The sequence below is a fragment of the Misgurnus anguillicaudatus genome, chromosome 16 (assembly GCF_027580225.2).
Source record: "Misgurnus anguillicaudatus chromosome 16, ASM2758022v2, whole genome shotgun sequence".
In the NCBI taxonomy this organism is placed as follows: domain Eukaryota; kingdom Metazoa; phylum Chordata; class Actinopteri; order Cypriniformes; family Cobitidae; genus Misgurnus; species Misgurnus anguillicaudatus.
In genome coordinates, this window is record NC_073352.2 from 27,720,770 (window position 1) to 27,739,550 (window position 18,781).

Genomic DNA, 18,781 nt, shown 5'->3' on the forward strand with positions numbered 1-18,781 from the left:
ATGGTATTTCATGCATTCTGACTTATTAACGCACAGTTGTAGAGTTGTTCCCTCATGCTAAACGTAGGCAACGTGTCAAAAAAGCAGTTTGGCGTGTTACAAAGTATTTCTGTGCCGAATGCACTTCGCCAGGGTTTGTACAAGTTTCAGAAAGTTTTTTTCGATTACAGGTCCAGCTGACATTTCAGGGGTTTCTATACGTATCACTTATTTTTATGGGCACTTCCCCCAGAAAATCCCCACCCACCTGTCAATCAGCGGGAGACGCTAGAACTTGCAAACATCACATCACGCGACACAGCTTTGTTTAATTTTAAAACTCAACAATGGCACGAAAGAAGAAGTGTGTTTTTGGATGTAAGGAGAAAAAAGCCAGTCCCAACCGGGTCATGAGTTGCATGCGGTAAGACTTCTGTCTTATGTTGGAAATAAGCGCGTGCATATTATATAAATGACACGAACATGTAGTGAATCATATAAGTTAAACAGTGTTGTATAGTGTTGCATGACTCATACTCGCTCCTCCCGCGGTAGTAACTCCTCCTTCATTTTTTGGTACGTTATCGGAAAGACTCAATAAAGCTAATCTTTCTTTTATAAATTGGATTCAACTAAAGACTCTTCGGAGATGTAAAGGATGTAATACTACTCTATAGGTACTCCAGATTAACATCAGAAATGCAGAAACAGCATGTGTGAGCTTTAAATTAATTACAATGTTGTTACAATACTAAAAACAAAGTTATGACTGCTGAGTTAGCGCTATATGCTAGTTAATGCTAAATGCTAGCGTTTAGGCAGACGTTCTAATTGACGTTATGTTTTGCAGGTCCATACTGAAAAATCTAACAAATCAGAAATATCCATAAACAATCTCCAAACAATTGATTATTCCTTAAATTCTTCATCTGATACAGACTTTAACATAAGGTCTGTTTACACACACACACACACACACACACACACACACACACACACACACACACACACACACACACACACACACACACAGAGCTACTGAACTGAACTGCTTTGTGAAACAGCCAATCAGCAGAGAGCTCAACATTGCTATTCATGACCCTTTCGAATAAGGTAATAATAGACAATTTCATTCTAAGGCATCTTATGTTGTAAATGGACATGTAAAACGTCTCTGGATAATATTTATCTTCTATGTAGAACAATTTAACATATTATTTTAATGCTTTCTTTAACACATTAACACACAATGACATCAGTGACAACAACACACAAAAAACCCTCAGACAAACACACTATGGAGCCTCCCACCACATTAACACAACCACACACAAACCACTGACTTCAGACAGTCCTGTGTGTGGGTGATTCACTGTGAATTTGACAAATGGTTCAAGAAGATTGGGAGAGATAAAAACAGATTAATACTGTTTTATCAAACATCTGTTTCAATCTTATAAAAGCACATACAACTGGGTTATTTTTCAAAATTATGTTTTGCAAACTTTCTGTAAACATTTCTTATGTGAAATAACTTATAAATGTGAAATAACAGGACTAAAATGAAAACAAACCTTAATCGTTACAATTCCTATGGTGGTGAACATGATTGTGATTTTCTACTGTTTTTATCTGCTCCTCCTATGTTGACGCTCCATTATTTGCACAATTATCATATATAGCCAAACAGGCAGGGCGTCGCTGATGTTGAGTCATGTGGTGGTGTCATCCACTGAGATTGCCTGATTTGTAGATTTTAAGAGGTCTGTCAATTAATTCAGCTACATATCAGCCTATCACAGGTCAAGCTAATTGCATAGCATCCCAGGTCCTGGTGCTCTGGATTACGGTGCTCCTCTGCAGCTGTCTGGTCTGGGCATATACTCCTCTCCAGCTGATGGGCCATAAATTTATGTTCAACCTCATGTTTCATTGAAGCTTTACATCCTAAACTGCAGAGAGGAGCTTTGATTATGTATGTAATCATGTGACAGCAGAGAGATGTGTGTGTTGGATCCGATCATAAATGCCACAACAGCATAAATCAAACTTTATCATAACCACACAGAGACACAGTGATTTTTTTTTTTTTTTAAATCTCCTTTACTAGAGACCTGGTTATATCCACACTTGCAAACCACCTATGGTAGAAAGAACATGAAGAATTCATATTCATATACACAAACCATTCTGTTTAAATGAGAATAAATGATACTGTACACAAAAAATCTGTAGAAATTACAGTTTTTTTACAGTAACTTACTGTAGATTTAAAGTTATGTTATTTACTGGCACAAGTTTGTTCAAAGCTAAATGAATGTTAAACATTAACAAGTCTTTATCTTTACAGAATAAAACTAAAATAACAGCCTCATGCAAAGCATGAACAATCTACAGTAAGTTACTGGCAAACTGCTGCATAAATACAGCAAACTTGATCATGTTTCAAAGCAGCTTCTGTATATCTGAGCCTGATGACCAGTTTATTCTGATCTCAAATCAGTTAATCCAAGGTTTTACCTTGCAGAGACAAGGCTACAAATCTGAACTCAGAACTGTCACTAAGAACTTGTGCCATGCATACGGTTAATGTACCGTTTTATCTCTTGTAACTCAACCATATTAAAGGGAGTAGCAGAGATTGATCTTAAAAATGTCCACTATAAATAAATAACACTGGATTGTGTCTCAGTAGACTCAGAGCTCAACACTAAAATTACAAATGATTTCCTCAGGAAGGATAAATAAAACGTGCTAAACAACCCACAAGAAATATCACAGCCGCAAACACACAGCAACTTACACAAACAAACACACCTTTGGGTCTATCGTATCATCAAACTGTCTGGAAAAGGACTGTAAGAAAAGGGATGAATGAAACTAAATTCAAAACAAATATTTGAGCAACCAAACTATAACTACAGCAATAACAGAGTCATTTAGATAAGTGTATTTTAAATGCAAGTGAGGCTGGTGGTGATTGTAAAAGTGTTTGATCACTTTAGACCACCTAGTTCCACACATCCGATTAGCAACAGATTTCCAGCAGTAATTTTCTTCGGAAATTTCTAAAATGATGTATTTTCTGTGTTTTGAAGGCTGAATGATCAGCATCCTAATACAAAACAATAGGTTTGTCCATCCTCACAATCCTCCACTCGTATTGGAATCAACATGGCAACGGACTGAATAAGGTGTATAACTCATTCACAGCTCAGATGATGTGTTTCAGTAAAGCCGTCTCACACATTTATACTAAAAAGGTTGGTGAAATTAAACAAATATGCAGTAAAAAAAACTACTTAAAATGCTTGAGCTCAAACCTTGATCTTAAGGTGTTAAGGATTTTTTCAGTCTAAAGAACCTTTAACCACCACACAAAGAAACCTTTTGTGAAACAGAAAAGTTCTTGGGATATTAAAGGTTCTTTATGCAATATAGCCAAAATGAGTTCTTCTAAGTCATCATGTAGCACCTATATTTTTAAAACCATTGATGTCTTTTAAACAGCTGGCTTTTGAGATTTCTTCTGAAACTTGGAGACACTTAAAGATCCCATGGTCTTTTCTTAGGAGAAACATCTGTGGTGCAGAACATTTTAATGCTAAATATGAAAAAATGTTTTTACGGTTAAAAATGCCACACGTGGGCTTTATGGCAGAGTGTCCAGAAGTCTTCCCTCAGTACAAAACACATGAAAGTTTGCACAAAAGCACCTGAAGGCCTTTTTGGAAACTCCAAGCAGGCGTTTCTGCATTTTGCACTGAGGAGAGGAGAAGCCCAGATGGGTAAAGGGCTGTAGTGATGGTTGTCCTTTGTCCCATCTTCACACAGGATCTCTGGAGCACGGATTTGTCCGGGATTGTTTGATTTTTGCTCCATACCCACTGCCAAGGATTATCCGGAATCTATGCCTGCATTTACACACATACTAAAGACACTTTACGTATTTAAAATCTTGCCATTTGATAGGTTTTTTCCACAGCGTCAGAAGTTTACTTATTATCGCTCTCGAGAAACCACAGGCAAGTATTTTAGCTTATGATTTAAGATCATAAGGAGCATGTGATGCGCTGTTCTGTCATGCTGGTGAATGATCTCATTTTCAGCGTGGATATGACGAGCTCCCTGATCTCTGCTTCAGTCCAGTTTGCCGACATTTCTCGTCGTAAATGTTGATCTGCGTTAAATCCCTGTGTCAAAGAGCTGAACCATAACTTCTTGTTGCGATGGCACGGCCCTTACGGCATTGTTTCTGTCTGTTGTCAGCACACAGCGCTTTCCGTAAATGTTGCGGCAATGTTACGAGGTCCTCTTTATGGGAACAATCCCAGAACATTTACGGGACGCGTGTGTGTTCACACAGAAGCCTCTCTGACAATTTTACGGAAATTTTCTTGAAAAAAAGTGCTGTGTGAATGAGGTTTAAAGGGAAATGAGAGGCACCTGGGCAAAATTATGTGTGTTGTTGCAATGGGTCTGAATATTTGCGTGAATGTATATATGATATTTCAGTATTTTTCTTTTTAATAAATGTAGATAAATGGAAAAGAAATTAAACGATTGTAGTATCAGGCTGCAAAATGATCTCTTATCCCCAATGTCATAGTGCAGGTTTCATCTGCTGAAGAGAAAGAGAGACCGAAAGAAAGAAATTTTGACACTTGCTGTCTTTATTGCTTTTAGTATGTTTGTGTTGACATGATCAAACATTTTTAAACCACAAAGAGTGAACATGTAAATAGCAGCAGTTATTTTATTACTGCCCTCCTAAAAGCACTTTACACACACAGACACATATACACTGGTGGACATACACGCATGTGAGAATACACCATAGACTTTTACTGTACTTTGAAATAAACACAGACCAATTGAAAGACTAAGAGAACACTTACAAAAACATTATTTATGAATCATTTTACAATTGAGGACGTCATGGCTGCGATTTAACTCACTTCTGGAGACGATTTTGTTGTTAAAGTATAGGTAAGTAAATATACACACAAAGTAATGTCAGGAAAATGAGTCCATGCTGTTGTCAAGGTCAGTGAGGTGTGTAATTGTGCACTGAGGGTGAGAATATAAACAGTCTCCAGCACTCAGTCATGGGCGTTTATCAGCTTGAGTTACAATAACAAACCAGAAGAAACATGTTTCATTTATTTTAACTGCCCTGACTGCTGACCCACATACGTGTAAGTGTGTGTGTGCGTGCGTGCATGCGTATTACTGAGCAATTCAATGCAGTAATGCCGAGCTGTCATCAGGGACGGACACAGTAGAAGACCATGTGATGAAGAGGACGGTACACACATGAGTTGGTCCCATCGACTTTTTTGTCACCATGGAAACTTCTTAAGCAATGGGCAGAAAAGTGCAGTAAATGTATATAATATGGTAATCTTTAATGATAATTCATTCAGATTGTAAATCACTGGATTCTAAATTTCTTTTGCCCTTCCCTGAAATCCGAAAGAACGGAAATAATATTATCTTCATACTGAAAAATGATTTCGTTTAACTGCTAAGGATAATAAATGTGTCTTATTGTATGTGAGATTTACATCTCTTATTCTTCACTCTTTGTGAACCTGCCATCTGAACTGAAATGAATCAGAACCAAAAGGTGGTGAGACTCCTGTGCATTTCTCAATATTTCGGTTTAAAAAATAATAAATACACAGGGACTTTAATTTATCAAAAGACCACCATTAGAATCATTCATACAAATAATTGATAAGAATATGTTTTTTCTAGTTATTTTAAATGCAATGATTTATTATACACATGCTTTTATCCACAGCTGTATATTTCTCTCTTTCATTTGCTTTCACTTCAGAGTGTTTTTAAAGCGGTGTGTGTATATATACAGACATAATCACTCTTGACCTTTGCCATCATAAGCTTGTTCATCACACTGTGTGTGCGTTGGTTTGACTCAGACTTCATAAAACAGCAGACTTTGTTAAACAGAACAGAATAGAAAACTTTCTGTGACATGACAGAGTTAATGAGGTATGCTGTGACTGTAATTTCATGTTATTTATTGTCTGAACCCTTCCAGCACTCTGTCAGAATCTTTATTAGTGTGATTCACAGATGTAATCGTTTTCTTTTTAAGACAATGATACTTTTATGTACCCCAAAACCTTCACACAAACCTGCTCATAATATGGAAAACATGAAACTTTCAACCACTTCAAATGTCTTCAATGAGACTGGGTAACAGACGTTGTTTGAAATAACATTTCTACATTTATCTGCAACAAATGAAAGATTTTTTTTACTAAAATTTAAATTGATCCCTATGCCTGTAAGATTGACACTACGGGGCGGTTTCCCGGACATGGATTAGACTAGTCCTAGACTAAAATAAATGTAAGAGCTGTCCAAACTAAAAACTACTTTAACTACTTTATGTTTGTTAAAACTAGTTATATTTCCTAATTAAACTAAGGCCTAGTCCTGGATTAAGCTAATTCTGGTCCGGGAAACCGCCGGTACATGTGTTAGCTGCTGTTAAACTTTTCTGTAGAAATTACAGTATTACTGGCAGCTGTTTGCCTGTAACTTACTGTAAATTTAAATGTAGTATGTTATTTACTGGCAAAGGTTTGTTCAAAGTTTAATGAACAGTAAACATTAACAAGTCTTTGTCTTTACTGAATAAAACTATAATATAACACCCTCATGCCAAGCATTGAAACCAAAATCTGACTGAAAAAACTGAAAAAGGTTGATGAGAATTTCTGGTTCCCAAAATGCTTTGCATGAGGCTGTTATTTCATAGTTTTATTCTGTAAAGATAAAGACTTATGTTAATGTTTAATATTCATTTAACTTTTAACAAACTGTTGTCAGTAAAAAAAACATACATTTAAATCTAAGTTACTGCATAACTACAGAAAATATTTTACAGTGTGTAAGATTGATTTTAAAAAAGTACATTTTAATTAACAAAATAAATCCAACCAAAAAAATGCTGAATTTTTGTCAGATTTGTTGTCAATCACTGTAGGTCCAGTAGAAGTACAGTAAATGTGTTCCTGTACGTCAACGCTGCGTCAATACAGGCTCATTCTGTATCTAACTGGCTAAAGACTATAGACTATAGAAAAATACACAGGCCTACGGTCTCTCTCTATAAAGCTGAAGACCTCAGGCACAGATAAACGTGAATTTGTAGTGCTGACTTTTACAATTAGGCCTGTAACAGAAATATATGGCTGTGATGGCGTTTTAATAAGTTCTGTTAAATGGCTTCACCGAGGCGCGAGAGAATCTGTCAGAGGCGTCTGAGCACAAAACCGCCCGCTGGCTAACAGAAGGACAATTTATAGCGGCAGAAATACAGCGAAGAAAATTAAACCCGTTCATTTTTCAAGACTCCTAAATTTTGTAGCAATTAATCTGCCCAATTTGATTACGAACTGCACAAATTAAACAATAAAGAGCTGTCTAATGAGGAATTAATTATGGGGCGCGTGGGGTTTGAGAGGCGGGGCAGTTAACGCGCGAAACTGCGGGCCGCGAGACAAACTGCCCCGCGCTCAATGTGCGGCGGGACTGATAGGGGCTTACGAGCTGATCGTGAAGATCAACCGAAATCAATCGCGCTTTAACGGGCTCATCAACGTCTATAGCGGCGACTTGACCTCATGCACAGATGGAAACCAGAAGCGGAAAACGTACTGTTGCAGATTTATCGTGGTAATCGTGCACGTCAGTGAACTCCTGAGGGATATTTTCATTTAACTGTCACGGGCACCCGTTATTAAACGCCCGCAGGTCGAGTGCGTTACCACAGAGACAGAATTACAGAAACGAATCCACACGGGAAAAAATCCCCATGAGGTTTAAAACGTTTTAATAATAAGAAATTCAAGTTAGAAATGTTGGAATCCGGGTGTCTAAGACTACATTAAATAGTAAATTCACATTTATTTATAATTTAGGAGAAGTTTTATTTATGACAAAGCATTTAATGTTTAATCTGAAATATTTCTATATTTACAAAAATATATGTAGCCTAAATATTTATAAATATATATTTATTGACAGAAAAAAATCAAAAGCTAAGTCTGAAGAAAATGTATCAGTATTTTCGATGTTAAACTGCTTGTTGCATTAATTAAAGGGATGGTTCACCCAAAAATGAAAATTCTATCATCATTTACTCACTCTAGTTTTGTTACAAACCTGTATAAATTTCTTTATTTCGATGAACACGAAGGAAGATATTTTGAGGGATGTTTGTAACCAAACCCTTTGTAAGCCCCATCCCTTTCCATAGTATTCTTTTTTCCTACTATGGAAGTGAATGGGGCTCAAGAACGGTTTGGTTACAAGCATTCCTTAAAATATCTTCATTCGTGTTAATCAGAACAAAGAAGTTTTAACAACATTAGAGCGAGTAAATGATGACAGAATTTTCCTTTTTGGATGAATTATCCCTTTAAGGGTTTCTTAGACTTTATCTGATAGAGCTATCATGACCACCAGAGCTTCTGCACTGCATCATGTAATCAAAGGGGATTTAAGCTCCGGGTTATGTTGCTTTGCTTGTTTAACAGCTAAATTATACATTTGTAGGTTGTAAATAAACTCAGCATCATATTTAGTTCGGACACACACACACAGACACACACAAGGAACAAGCGAAAAACTTACTGTATCTAGTCATAATGATTCATGTCATGTGACTGCATAAATGTTATGTGCATATTCCTATTCTTGGAACAGACACATCATAGAACCCATACATAACCAACAATACATTATAGCCTAATAATATATTCATATAGGCTATCCTGAATACTGCGTGGCAAAGGTTCAACTACAAATTCATAAATTTGTATTGAAATTTTAGATTTAAAATTGACTTTAAATATAATATAGATAAACCATTGTCACGGTTTTTTTTATTTATAAAACAAAGATTAAGGTTAAAAGAAGAGAGGAGTTTTCTCATGGGTAGATTAATGATTACAATCTCATCCATCATTTTGTTGAAATAGCCTAAGACAAATATACACAATATATACTGGAAAAATACATTGGTTGCCCTTAAAATTGTGTAAATATAAAATAAATTATCTTGTTGAGAAAGATCAGACTAATTAGTTCTATTTTTGATACGCGTGAAGTGGATTTAATGTTTTGATGGTGTGTCAAAATTATTCGTATTTACCACATTGTGTCAGTATTTGATTTGTTAGCTTGTTATCCGCTTATTAAGCAACTCATTAGGTTTTATTAAGCACTCAGCAGGAGCAGATCAAGTGCGTTATTCAGTTCACTGAGTTGAGATTAATGTTATTAGCGAGCTCAGTGTGTATTAAGCGCTAATTAAATTTCATCTGTAGGTAATTGAGACACGCGCTCATTCAGAGTAATGCGCTTTTATCGAACAGTACCAGCGCGCCTACAGGAGTGTGTATGCGCGCATTCAAACAGTGTCGCGTGCTTAAGAGAGTGTCATGTAGAGGTCAATCTCTAAGAAAACTGCCAAATTAAAAATACATATTGTGTTTCCATGCGTAATATCCGCAATATGTACAATGTCAAAGGCCAGCAAAATACTTGAAACGAAGCAGGAATACAAATGTAAAAAAGTTCTTAAAGCATTCATTTGGGCATATTTACTCAACTTACTTTAATAATTTTAAATTGTGTACATACAAAAATACTGATGTCACTCACTGACATAACCAATTGAAAAATACGTCATCTGTCAATCACCGACTGACCGTGGTGCAGTGGAATAGAGAAAGAGCGAAAAAACGGAGGTTAGAGAGAAGGCAAAACTAAACTGCGGCATTTAGGAGCTTAAATAACCGTAAGGCATGGAGTGGCGCTTTATGGCTGATTGCGCTAATTGCCTTGAAATAGGAGACATTATGTGTAATGATTCCTACAGCCGCCTCTTTCATCTTCACCAGCATCATAATGTTGCGATCAAAACTTTCAAGCGCGCGCATTCTTCTCTTCGCGTAAAGACTCAATCAACGCATCTGTCGTGATCCCCTTACTCATAATCCAGAACTTTATTCCAGAAGACTCAACGAACGTATGCGAACAACGTTTGCGCGTTTAAACATACTGTGATGGGACAAATCACTGAGTTTTCACTATAGGGGCAAACGTCTCCTTCTCGCCGTCTTTTGATAAATACGCGGAGCCTTTTAAGTCAGAATTGACAGACTCTGCATGAAAAGGGTTAAGACAACTCTCGGAGCGAGACGACAAAGGCTCTTTGTCTCACGTGCCTGCCTCTAGACTCAGAATCAAAGGTGGAGTTTGTGAAGTTAAACAAAGCTCAGATGCGCTTTGTATTACAGATCTGCCCTCATTTGTTGCTGTGAGATTTCAATAAAAAACTATGGTAATCACCTTTTCCACAGCACACCATTGCCTTTAAAAGTGTTTGGCATGCTAATTGCCCCCGACTTTGTGTCCCCACAAAGCTCGCGCTCACTGTGTACCAATACAAACAAACAAAGGAAGATATTTACTACTCTGTAACAGTGTTAATGAGATCAACAAAGAACATTCTTTTTCTTCGAAGAGCTGGTGGCTATAATGTATTTCGTGTGTGCAGATCTGTGTTTATGCAGCTTTTTTACTGCGCGAGGATCAAACATTCCTGCAGCGCGTGAGAGCGCGAGACTTCAAAGCGCACAGCACACAGCGCCACTCATTTCATCTAATGGGCTCTAAGTGTCTCCAAGCATAATTACAGATTTATTCCGCTTAAGCGCCGGATGTGAAATTAAGGAAATGCTTGCGTGTAATTTTATCAGTTACAACCAATTACAGTTTAGGAAAGTAGTGAGTTGGTTCAAGAAAGAAAGTTCTTAATTCCAACAGTGAAGCCCTGAATTAGGCCGAGATCATTACAATCCATATTAAACATTTGTGTTCCTTATTATGACACTACCTCTTTGTACAGAGGAGAGGTGAGTAAATATGTGCAATGGTTAAGAAAGTGATTTTTGATGTCATGCGGCTCTGCGCTTTGATCCGCCGCTGCTGGCACCAAAACTCAGTAATTACCCACAAGACACCAATCACCGCTGATTGATTGTATGTAACGATTAACTAGATCGGGAGACATCATAAAACGATCACGAATCTTACAATTAAAGTCTTGAGTCCAGACTTATAACAGATCTACGACTTGCGTTGCCTTTAGATATAAATTTGGTTTTACATTTATTTTTCCCAACGACGGGTTTCAAATCCTGGAATCGACCACTTTTTTAGTTAAAATTGTGTCATTTAGCAAAATGTAGACTAATTTAAACAACATAGACATTTTCCACCATGTAACCTCAAACAGTATTGTTATGATACAATCTAAAAAAAATATTATGCTTGGTGCACCGGTACCCGTTAATGGTTTCCTTTCAGCACAATAACGCCACTTCATCATTTAACGCTTCATTCTATGCACTACACCGCACAACAACGCATAACAATACACGACACAACACAACAGTCAAACTTCAAGAGAAACTTGAAGCGCCTCCCCACTCTCCTCTGATTGGATCATGTGCGCGTTATTAGCTCACACGAGTTCAACACCATGATGTTTTGAGCATCAAATCCTTCATCACACACTGACGGGACAACTCAGATCCGTGACTCGTGTATGGCCCCGGTTGTCGCCATGTCTTCTGAAGATGTTAGTTTTAAACCTGGGGATCATACTCGCGTAATTATAGGACTTAAAGGAGAGACGCATGCCGGAGTGGGTGTGGAAGACGACGGAGAGAAACCGAAGATTCTTCCCTTTAGCGTTGAAGCCCTGATGTCAGACCGGAGACCGAGCAGCTCCAATGCTGGGACATCACACCCCCTCGCTCAAGATTCGGATCGGTCCACCGTTCGTTTCTCAATTGACGTTTTGAAAGTGCAAGAAGACGCGCCGCTGAAGGCAGAGAGCTCCGAGTGTGCGGAGCGGAGTGCATGGATCCAAAATCCCCGTTTCTCTCCCAGTAAGTTAATGAATGTTTCATGTTTAAATTGTTATTGGGCAGTTGTATTTGGACGCCACCATGATTAAACACTAAAAATTAGTAGCCTACTGTCTTAAATTACCTTTTAGGAAAATTATAGCAACGGGTATAATTAATATAAATGAAATAAACTTGGTTCTGTGGGAGACATTGTTTAACAAGGAGTTACTTCAAATATCATGGCAAACTATGGTTGTTGTGATGAGGCTACAGTCAATTTGTGGCTATGTGGTTTTACTACAATTACCATGGTTAAACCAATGAGAATACAATGCTTAATTTTTGCAATGCAATTTTAATACATTTTAACAATTGTATTAATATTTAATTATGCATAAAAATACATATTTAAGAGGCATACAAAGTCCGGACTTGTAAGACGCCTCCAAAACATAACAGGTCAGTTTAATCTTCAATCACCTTAAGGTTTTGTTGTTTTATCCACTTCAGGGCGTCTCAGTCCTCCCGCGTGTCCCCTAAGAAAACATAAAACCAACAGGAAGCCTCGAACCCCGTTCAGTACGTCGCAGCTGCTGGCGCTGGAGCGAAAGTTCCGTCAGAAACAGTACCTGTCCATCGCTGAACGGGCCGAGTTCTCCAGCTCACTGAATCTAACAGAAACTCAGGTGAAGATCTGGTTCCAGAACAGACGAGCCAAAGCCAAGAGGCTCCAAGAGGCCGAACTCGAGAAACTGAAGATGGCCACCAAGCCGATGCTTCCTCCGGCCTTCGGCATTTCGTTTCCACTGGGCGCTCAGGTGTCCGCCTACAGCGGATCACATCAGCTCCACAGGCACTCGATGACTCCAATGGGACTGTACACGCACATGGGATATAGCATGTATCATTTAGCTTAAGACACCTTGTTTCTCAGACTGATCAGACATGTTTGTTTTGGCTGCAGCTCTTAGCAATTCCCTTCAGATAAAATTGGAGCTGATTCAATCAAACGGTGGCATTTAACACGGCCTGTACTTTCACATAGTAATAAGTCAAAGGTAGGTTGGGTGGAAGCAGTCCGTATCTCACATTTGCATTCATAGCAATGCGTATATGAAACTCATGAATGTTTTGAACCTAGCATTTAAAAAATAAACAACAGTGACTGTTGTTTTAATGATTCCCTTTGAAAGGGAACTGTAAAATATTGTACATTTGGATGAAAATACCTTTTATACTATGAATATATTTGTTAAATAAATTAACAATAAATTGAATTTTTTATTAGTTTCCTTGTCTTTAAAAATTGTCCAGAGGCAGATTCTGTAAAATTATATGTAAACGTGCACGTTTATATCACCGTGTGATGATCCAGAAATGTTATGCCCTTTACTCCTAAAATTAAAAAAAAGATACCACTATAAAGGTGTCAGATTAAAACTGCAACTACTAAAACCAGAACCATTCCTTACTAAAAGTGTAGTATTTTTTGTGTATGATTTACGCGTTAAAAATTCAGTATTAGTAAATTACAGTATTTCTGGCAGCTGTTTGCCAGTTACTTAACGTAGATTTATATTTTTGTTATTTACTTGCAACAGTTTGTTCAAAGCATGAACTGTAAACATTAACAAGTCTTTACCTTAAAATCAAACTACAAAATAACAACTTTATGCAAAGCTTTCTGGGAACCAAAATCTGAAGGTAAAAACAGAAAAAGGTTGATGAGGATTTCTGGTTCCCAGAATGCTCTGCACGAGGCCGCTACTCTACAGTTCTACTCTGTAATGACAAATACCTAATGTCTAATGTTCATTTAACTTTAAACAAACTGTTGCCTGTAAACAACATGCATTTACATCTACAGTAAGTTACTGGCAAACAGCTGCATAACTACAGCTGATTTTCTACAGTGTACTATTAGCAAAACCATAGTTTTACTGCAGTAGCCATGTTTTTTTGTTTTGTTTTAATTTTCGTAAGGGAAAAGCAGAACACCCAGAACAAGAAAATTGAAAACATTTGCTGACACGTGGCTTGGTTCGGTATGGCATAATTGGGTCTATCGATTAGTTGACAAAGGCCAACATCAAAACACGGCAAAAGTAAATCATCTCTTGCAGAAATGTAAGCCCCCACGGAGAACAGACAGCCTTTGAGTGTCACAGTGAACGTGTATTTAAACTGTCATCTGACTGCAGCTTATTTCCACAGCTGTTGCTTATTGCCCTGAAATAACCCACTTAGATTTTCTTGGCGCCGTTGGACCTCGGAGAGACCAACATCTACAAAACCGTCACTTGTGAACAAGCTAGGCAAATTACGGATCGGATTTGGACTTGAAATTACCTTAAATGATTCTACTGCAATCCTCTTGTTAAATGGATGAAATTACCGCACAGACAAACTTAGAGAAACTGTATCATACAAGAGACAAGGGGTTAAACTTATAATGTTCCAGTAGGCCTAACACACAGCGGAGACGAAAAGGCAATTGCGCATTTTATAAAGATCGGTTTTGACCGTTACGTTAAGTGTTTAGTTCAACGGTTTTTTTTTTGTTAAAAAAAGTTCATAAGAAAAGAATATCCGCAGGCTCAGAGAATGAGTGTCTTTCTGGTGATCTTAAGTTGAAAACATTCTGCTCGGATTCTTAAGTAATTAATAAAAGGTCTAATGACAATAAGAATCATACGGCTGAGCGCGCAATCTGAAAGTAGGGAAGAGTTCTCACAAAAGATCTGAGGGGGATCTGTCCCGCTCTTTACTCTCTCGCTCTCCCTCTCTCGTCACGCCCTAGGCTAAAAGGGAAACAAAAGTCACTTGTTTTTATCATCCAAAATATCACAACGGGAAGTTTGCAAAGCGAATCAGCGCTTCATTTCTCTGGCGCCACGTCTGTCATTCTTTCGTGAAGGAAAATGTAAAGATTCAAACAGGGATGGCTTTTCAGCCCCCTTTCCAACATTATGTTGGCTACCCCGTTACATTATGATATTTTATATCTTAGACGAATATATTATTTATAAAAAATAGCCTAAAAATATCTAAATTAAATCAATAACAAAAATCATTGAAACTAAAAATCGAATTTTTCATAAATCCGATAATGTAGGAAATTGAGCAACTTTTACAATTCCAAAGGTAATCCCGGTTCATGCGTTTTGTTAATAGTAGGCCTAACAAATATTTTAAATCAAAATAAATTAAAAAAAATCATTCGATGCCAATTTAAGCATTTGGGGCCCAGATTTTTTTAGTTTTTTCCTTTAAATGTTTAATTGTCTTGTATGAGGCATTCACTTTACTGTTTAACTAAGACTTTGTCAAAGCAACATGTTGATACAATTTAATGCAGTTATATTTTGACATTCAGGATTAGAACTCAAAACTTTCTACTTCTGATTACCGGGGCCGAGAAAAACTTGCGAGAACACAAATGTAACTTTATAAAAATTATATTTTTTAGATATTTTATCAAAAGCGACTTACAATACAGTCAATGTATATCCATACGTTTGTGTTTTCCTAGGTTGTGTCAATTAAATACAAAAATGATTCAATCATCAATGGGATGATACACAACGTATATAAAGGAATAAATCTGGATGAAAACATGCAATAATTTCAAAGGATTTATGTCTGATGCTCTATTGTGTTTAGCTTCAGCGCCCTCTTCCGTTTAAAGTCACGTTTAAAAGATGTGAAGCACATTGACTTAACTCAACATGACTTAACTCAACGTTTAGTGTATATTGTAAAAATAATTCTTGCCAACGTTCGTTCACACATCAGTTTTAACACGTTCAATTATACTGCAAAACCAAAGATATTAACAACTGCAGTAGATAGTTAATTATTTTACAAAGCAAATAGACATTTGTCTGCACACTTGATTCTAGCGACGCATTGAAATGAGTTTATATTTTATTAGCGGTGTTAGCTGGAAACAGAAAAAACAAGAAGAAAAACAGTAATCATGAATGAAAAACCAAATGTTCTGTCAGTGACAAAATATTATGATACCGCAATTATCCTTTTGATATCTGACCTTATTTCAGTAGGGGCTCAGTTTCCCGGACAGGGTTTAGCTAAATCCAGGACTAGCCCTTAGTTATAGGACATTTAAGCAGTTTTTCACAGACATACCTACAAAAAACAATACTGGTGTGCATCTTGGCCATTAAAACAATGGTACTGATATTTGTTAAGATATCTCCGTAAAAGGTCTGGGACTAGGATAAGCCCTGTCCAGGAAACAGGCCCTTAATGTACTGTTGAAAAACTTTTCGTCTCCTTATAATTTCAGACCTAAAATTAAGAGCAATAACAAATCACTTGAGAAATAGGCTAATAGTAGTTTTTATTGCACAATTCAGACTTACAAATGTGTTTCTCTGTTAAATAAAAAAATATGAATCTACAGCATGTATTTTGGGGTAAAAAAAACAAGAATAATGATTCACAAATAGCCTTCCCTACACTCATTTATTATCCAACAGCATGCGTCTAAATTTGAGAGAACACATTTATTAAAAACATATTAATTATATAAAACGAAATTTTATTACCTGTAATAATATAATTGCAGGAATTTGTTTATTTTTACTGCTACACGTCTCTTCAGTTACTTCAGAGATCATGGTTTTTAGACCTAAACAACAACGCAACACTGGGTCGGAAAATGTAATCCATAAACAAACCCAAAACATGACAATACTACATAGCACACTGTTTCATGTGATGCATATTTTAAGCATTAGCCTACAGGTAGATGTTTGGATCTAAATTAAATCTACATTTATTAGGCCTAAAAGAGTGCAGTAGTAAAAAAGACGTAAATTTGCCTGAAAATGAAATAGCATGATACAGGCCTATGATAATGAAAATGTCTTAGTTTTAAAATTAGTTCATTAGACTTTCGAAAAACAAGCACACAACAACACTTAATCAATTTTAACTGTTTGATTCTGATTCTTAAAAAAAAGTTATATGACGTCCTATAACGAGCAACTCTTCACTTGTTCACAGTATAAAGTGGAAAAATAGGGCAAAATGATAAAGTTTGAGTTTATCAAAACCAAATGTGGCGTTAATATTAATTAAAGCTCAGAATAAACCAAAGATTCTAGCGTGTTTCCATTCTAATGCACAAATGAACAATTACAGAGCCCTAACGTTTCAGTCACATATCATATCTGATGCGGATAAAAGCCGTGAGTACTCATTCATTAATTAATTAGATATAATGTCGGGATTTAGTGGGCAACCCTGCTGTTAGTCTCTTGTGACTTTTACCTTTAAGCTTATTCGATAATTGCCAAATTGGCTGATACAGTTCACGATAATTAACTGGTTTAACTGGTTAACCACATCTTTCTGAGAAGAGAGAAATTACAAACTATAATAAACAGGAATTATGACGAAAAGAATAAACCTCAGTGTACTATGAAAACTGTTGCTCTTTACTGTTCTTAAAGGCAAAAAAAGAAAATTATGACATGACAGAAACATGATTTGCACGTCCACGCAATGCAGTTTACAGACACCAGGTGGCGCCCTAGTTCACGAAAAAAAAATCAAAATTCTGTCATCATTTTCTCATCCTCATGTTGTTTTCAAACTGTGTGAGTTTTTATTTTGATGAACACAAAAGAGGATATTTCGATAAATGATGGTAAGCACACGGCTGATTGTAACCACTAACTTCCATAGTAGGAAAATATTATAGTGTGATAAATGATGAATATATGATAAATGATGGTAAGCAACCAGTTGACGGTACCCACTGAATCGTATTTGAACCCTTAAATTTCTGTCATCTTTGTTTTGTGTCTTTAAGTGTGGTGATGTGATAAAGTGTGTTTACCTGGGTTAGAGTGGTGCGGGTGTGCCTTTACCTGCGTGCTCTCAGCTCCAGTATGACACCAAACGCAGGAATCAAGTACACGTGTGAACCACAACGTCATCCGCCAATCTATCTGTATGCTTGTGACAGTGAAAATCACTTCTCCGTGTAATTTGGCCTGCTCTAGGCTACAAAGACAAGTTTCAGGAATAGATTTACATGAAGACTACAAAAATGTATAGTTGCAAAAGTTATTGTTTGGGCAGTTATGCCAAGTCACCTTTACGCTACTTTATTCCATGCTGAACGCCTCATATACGCCCATTCGTGCAACAGGTCACATAATGAGGAATTTCAGGAAACGAACCATATCTGGAAACTCTTCTGAGCCAATCACCTGAGCCGTGAATGACACGTGACTAAGCACCAAAACAAAACTTTCAACAAACAGGGAGCACACAAATATTTCCTCACTGGTGAAATATAAACGACAATATAATTAAACGTTTGCATAATTCTTATATAATGTTTATATCACACCGCTATAATTTTAACCCTTTGTAGGTCACAGCAAGAAATTTGTATTTAACAGTTTTTTTCCTTTTTCACTTTTCTTAGTTCGTTCAGGTCATAAAAACAACATATGTTTTTTGTTCTTATTGACCCAAATTTTATTTATTTTGTATAGTTGAGCTGACTTAACTTGTTAAGGGTCAATGTCCATCAAGTGTAAAAAATAAAAAGATGAGGATACAATGTATCTGATGAGACAAAAATAGGAATGGGACCATTTGTTATGTGTTCGGATCAGGTAAAGATTGATCAACCTTTTGAGGGCTTATTGTACATCTTTTTATACTGCTCCTCTGTGGGTTTAAGTTAAAAAGAGAGCCCATAGTTTCAGGTCACAATCCTGTTGAAAAAACCAAGATGGAGCAGTGCACCTGAATTGTTCTGTAAGACATAAATGCAATCCTTTCCTGGTTTAATA

At 36.8% G+C, this 18,781-nt stretch overlaps 1 protein-coding gene and 1 long non-coding RNA gene across 3 annotated transcripts; one reads left to right on the top strand and one right to left on the bottom strand.

The window, feature by feature from the left end:
* Positions 1 to 11,472: 11,472 nt before the first annotated feature.
* msx1a (muscle segment homeobox 1a) lies at positions 11,473 to 12,952 on the top strand. Its single transcript, XM_055177457.2, has 2 exons — positions 11,473 to 11,981; positions 12,453 to 12,952. The coding sequence occupies exons 1-2, from the start codon at positions 11,636 to 11,638 to the stop codon at positions 12,857 to 12,859; spliced, it is 753 nt and encodes a 250-aa protein (XP_055033432.1). The 5' UTR covers positions 11,473 to 11,635; the 3' UTR covers positions 12,860 to 12,952.
* LOC129421881 (uncharacterized) lies at positions 12,680 to 18,487 on the bottom strand. 2 transcript variants are annotated; one of them, XR_008637199.2, is made up of 3 exons: positions 18,071 to 18,487; positions 17,843 to 17,978; positions 12,680 to 12,817 (listed from the first exon to the last, which is right to left on the bottom strand). It is a non-coding gene; the product is annotated as an uncharacterized lncRNA (long non-coding RNA). The 2 variants fall into 2 exon arrangements; XR_008637200.2 differs by having other exon boundaries at positions 12,681 to 12,817; positions 17,812 to 17,978.
* Between the last annotated feature and the right edge of the window lie 294 nt (positions 18,488 to 18,781).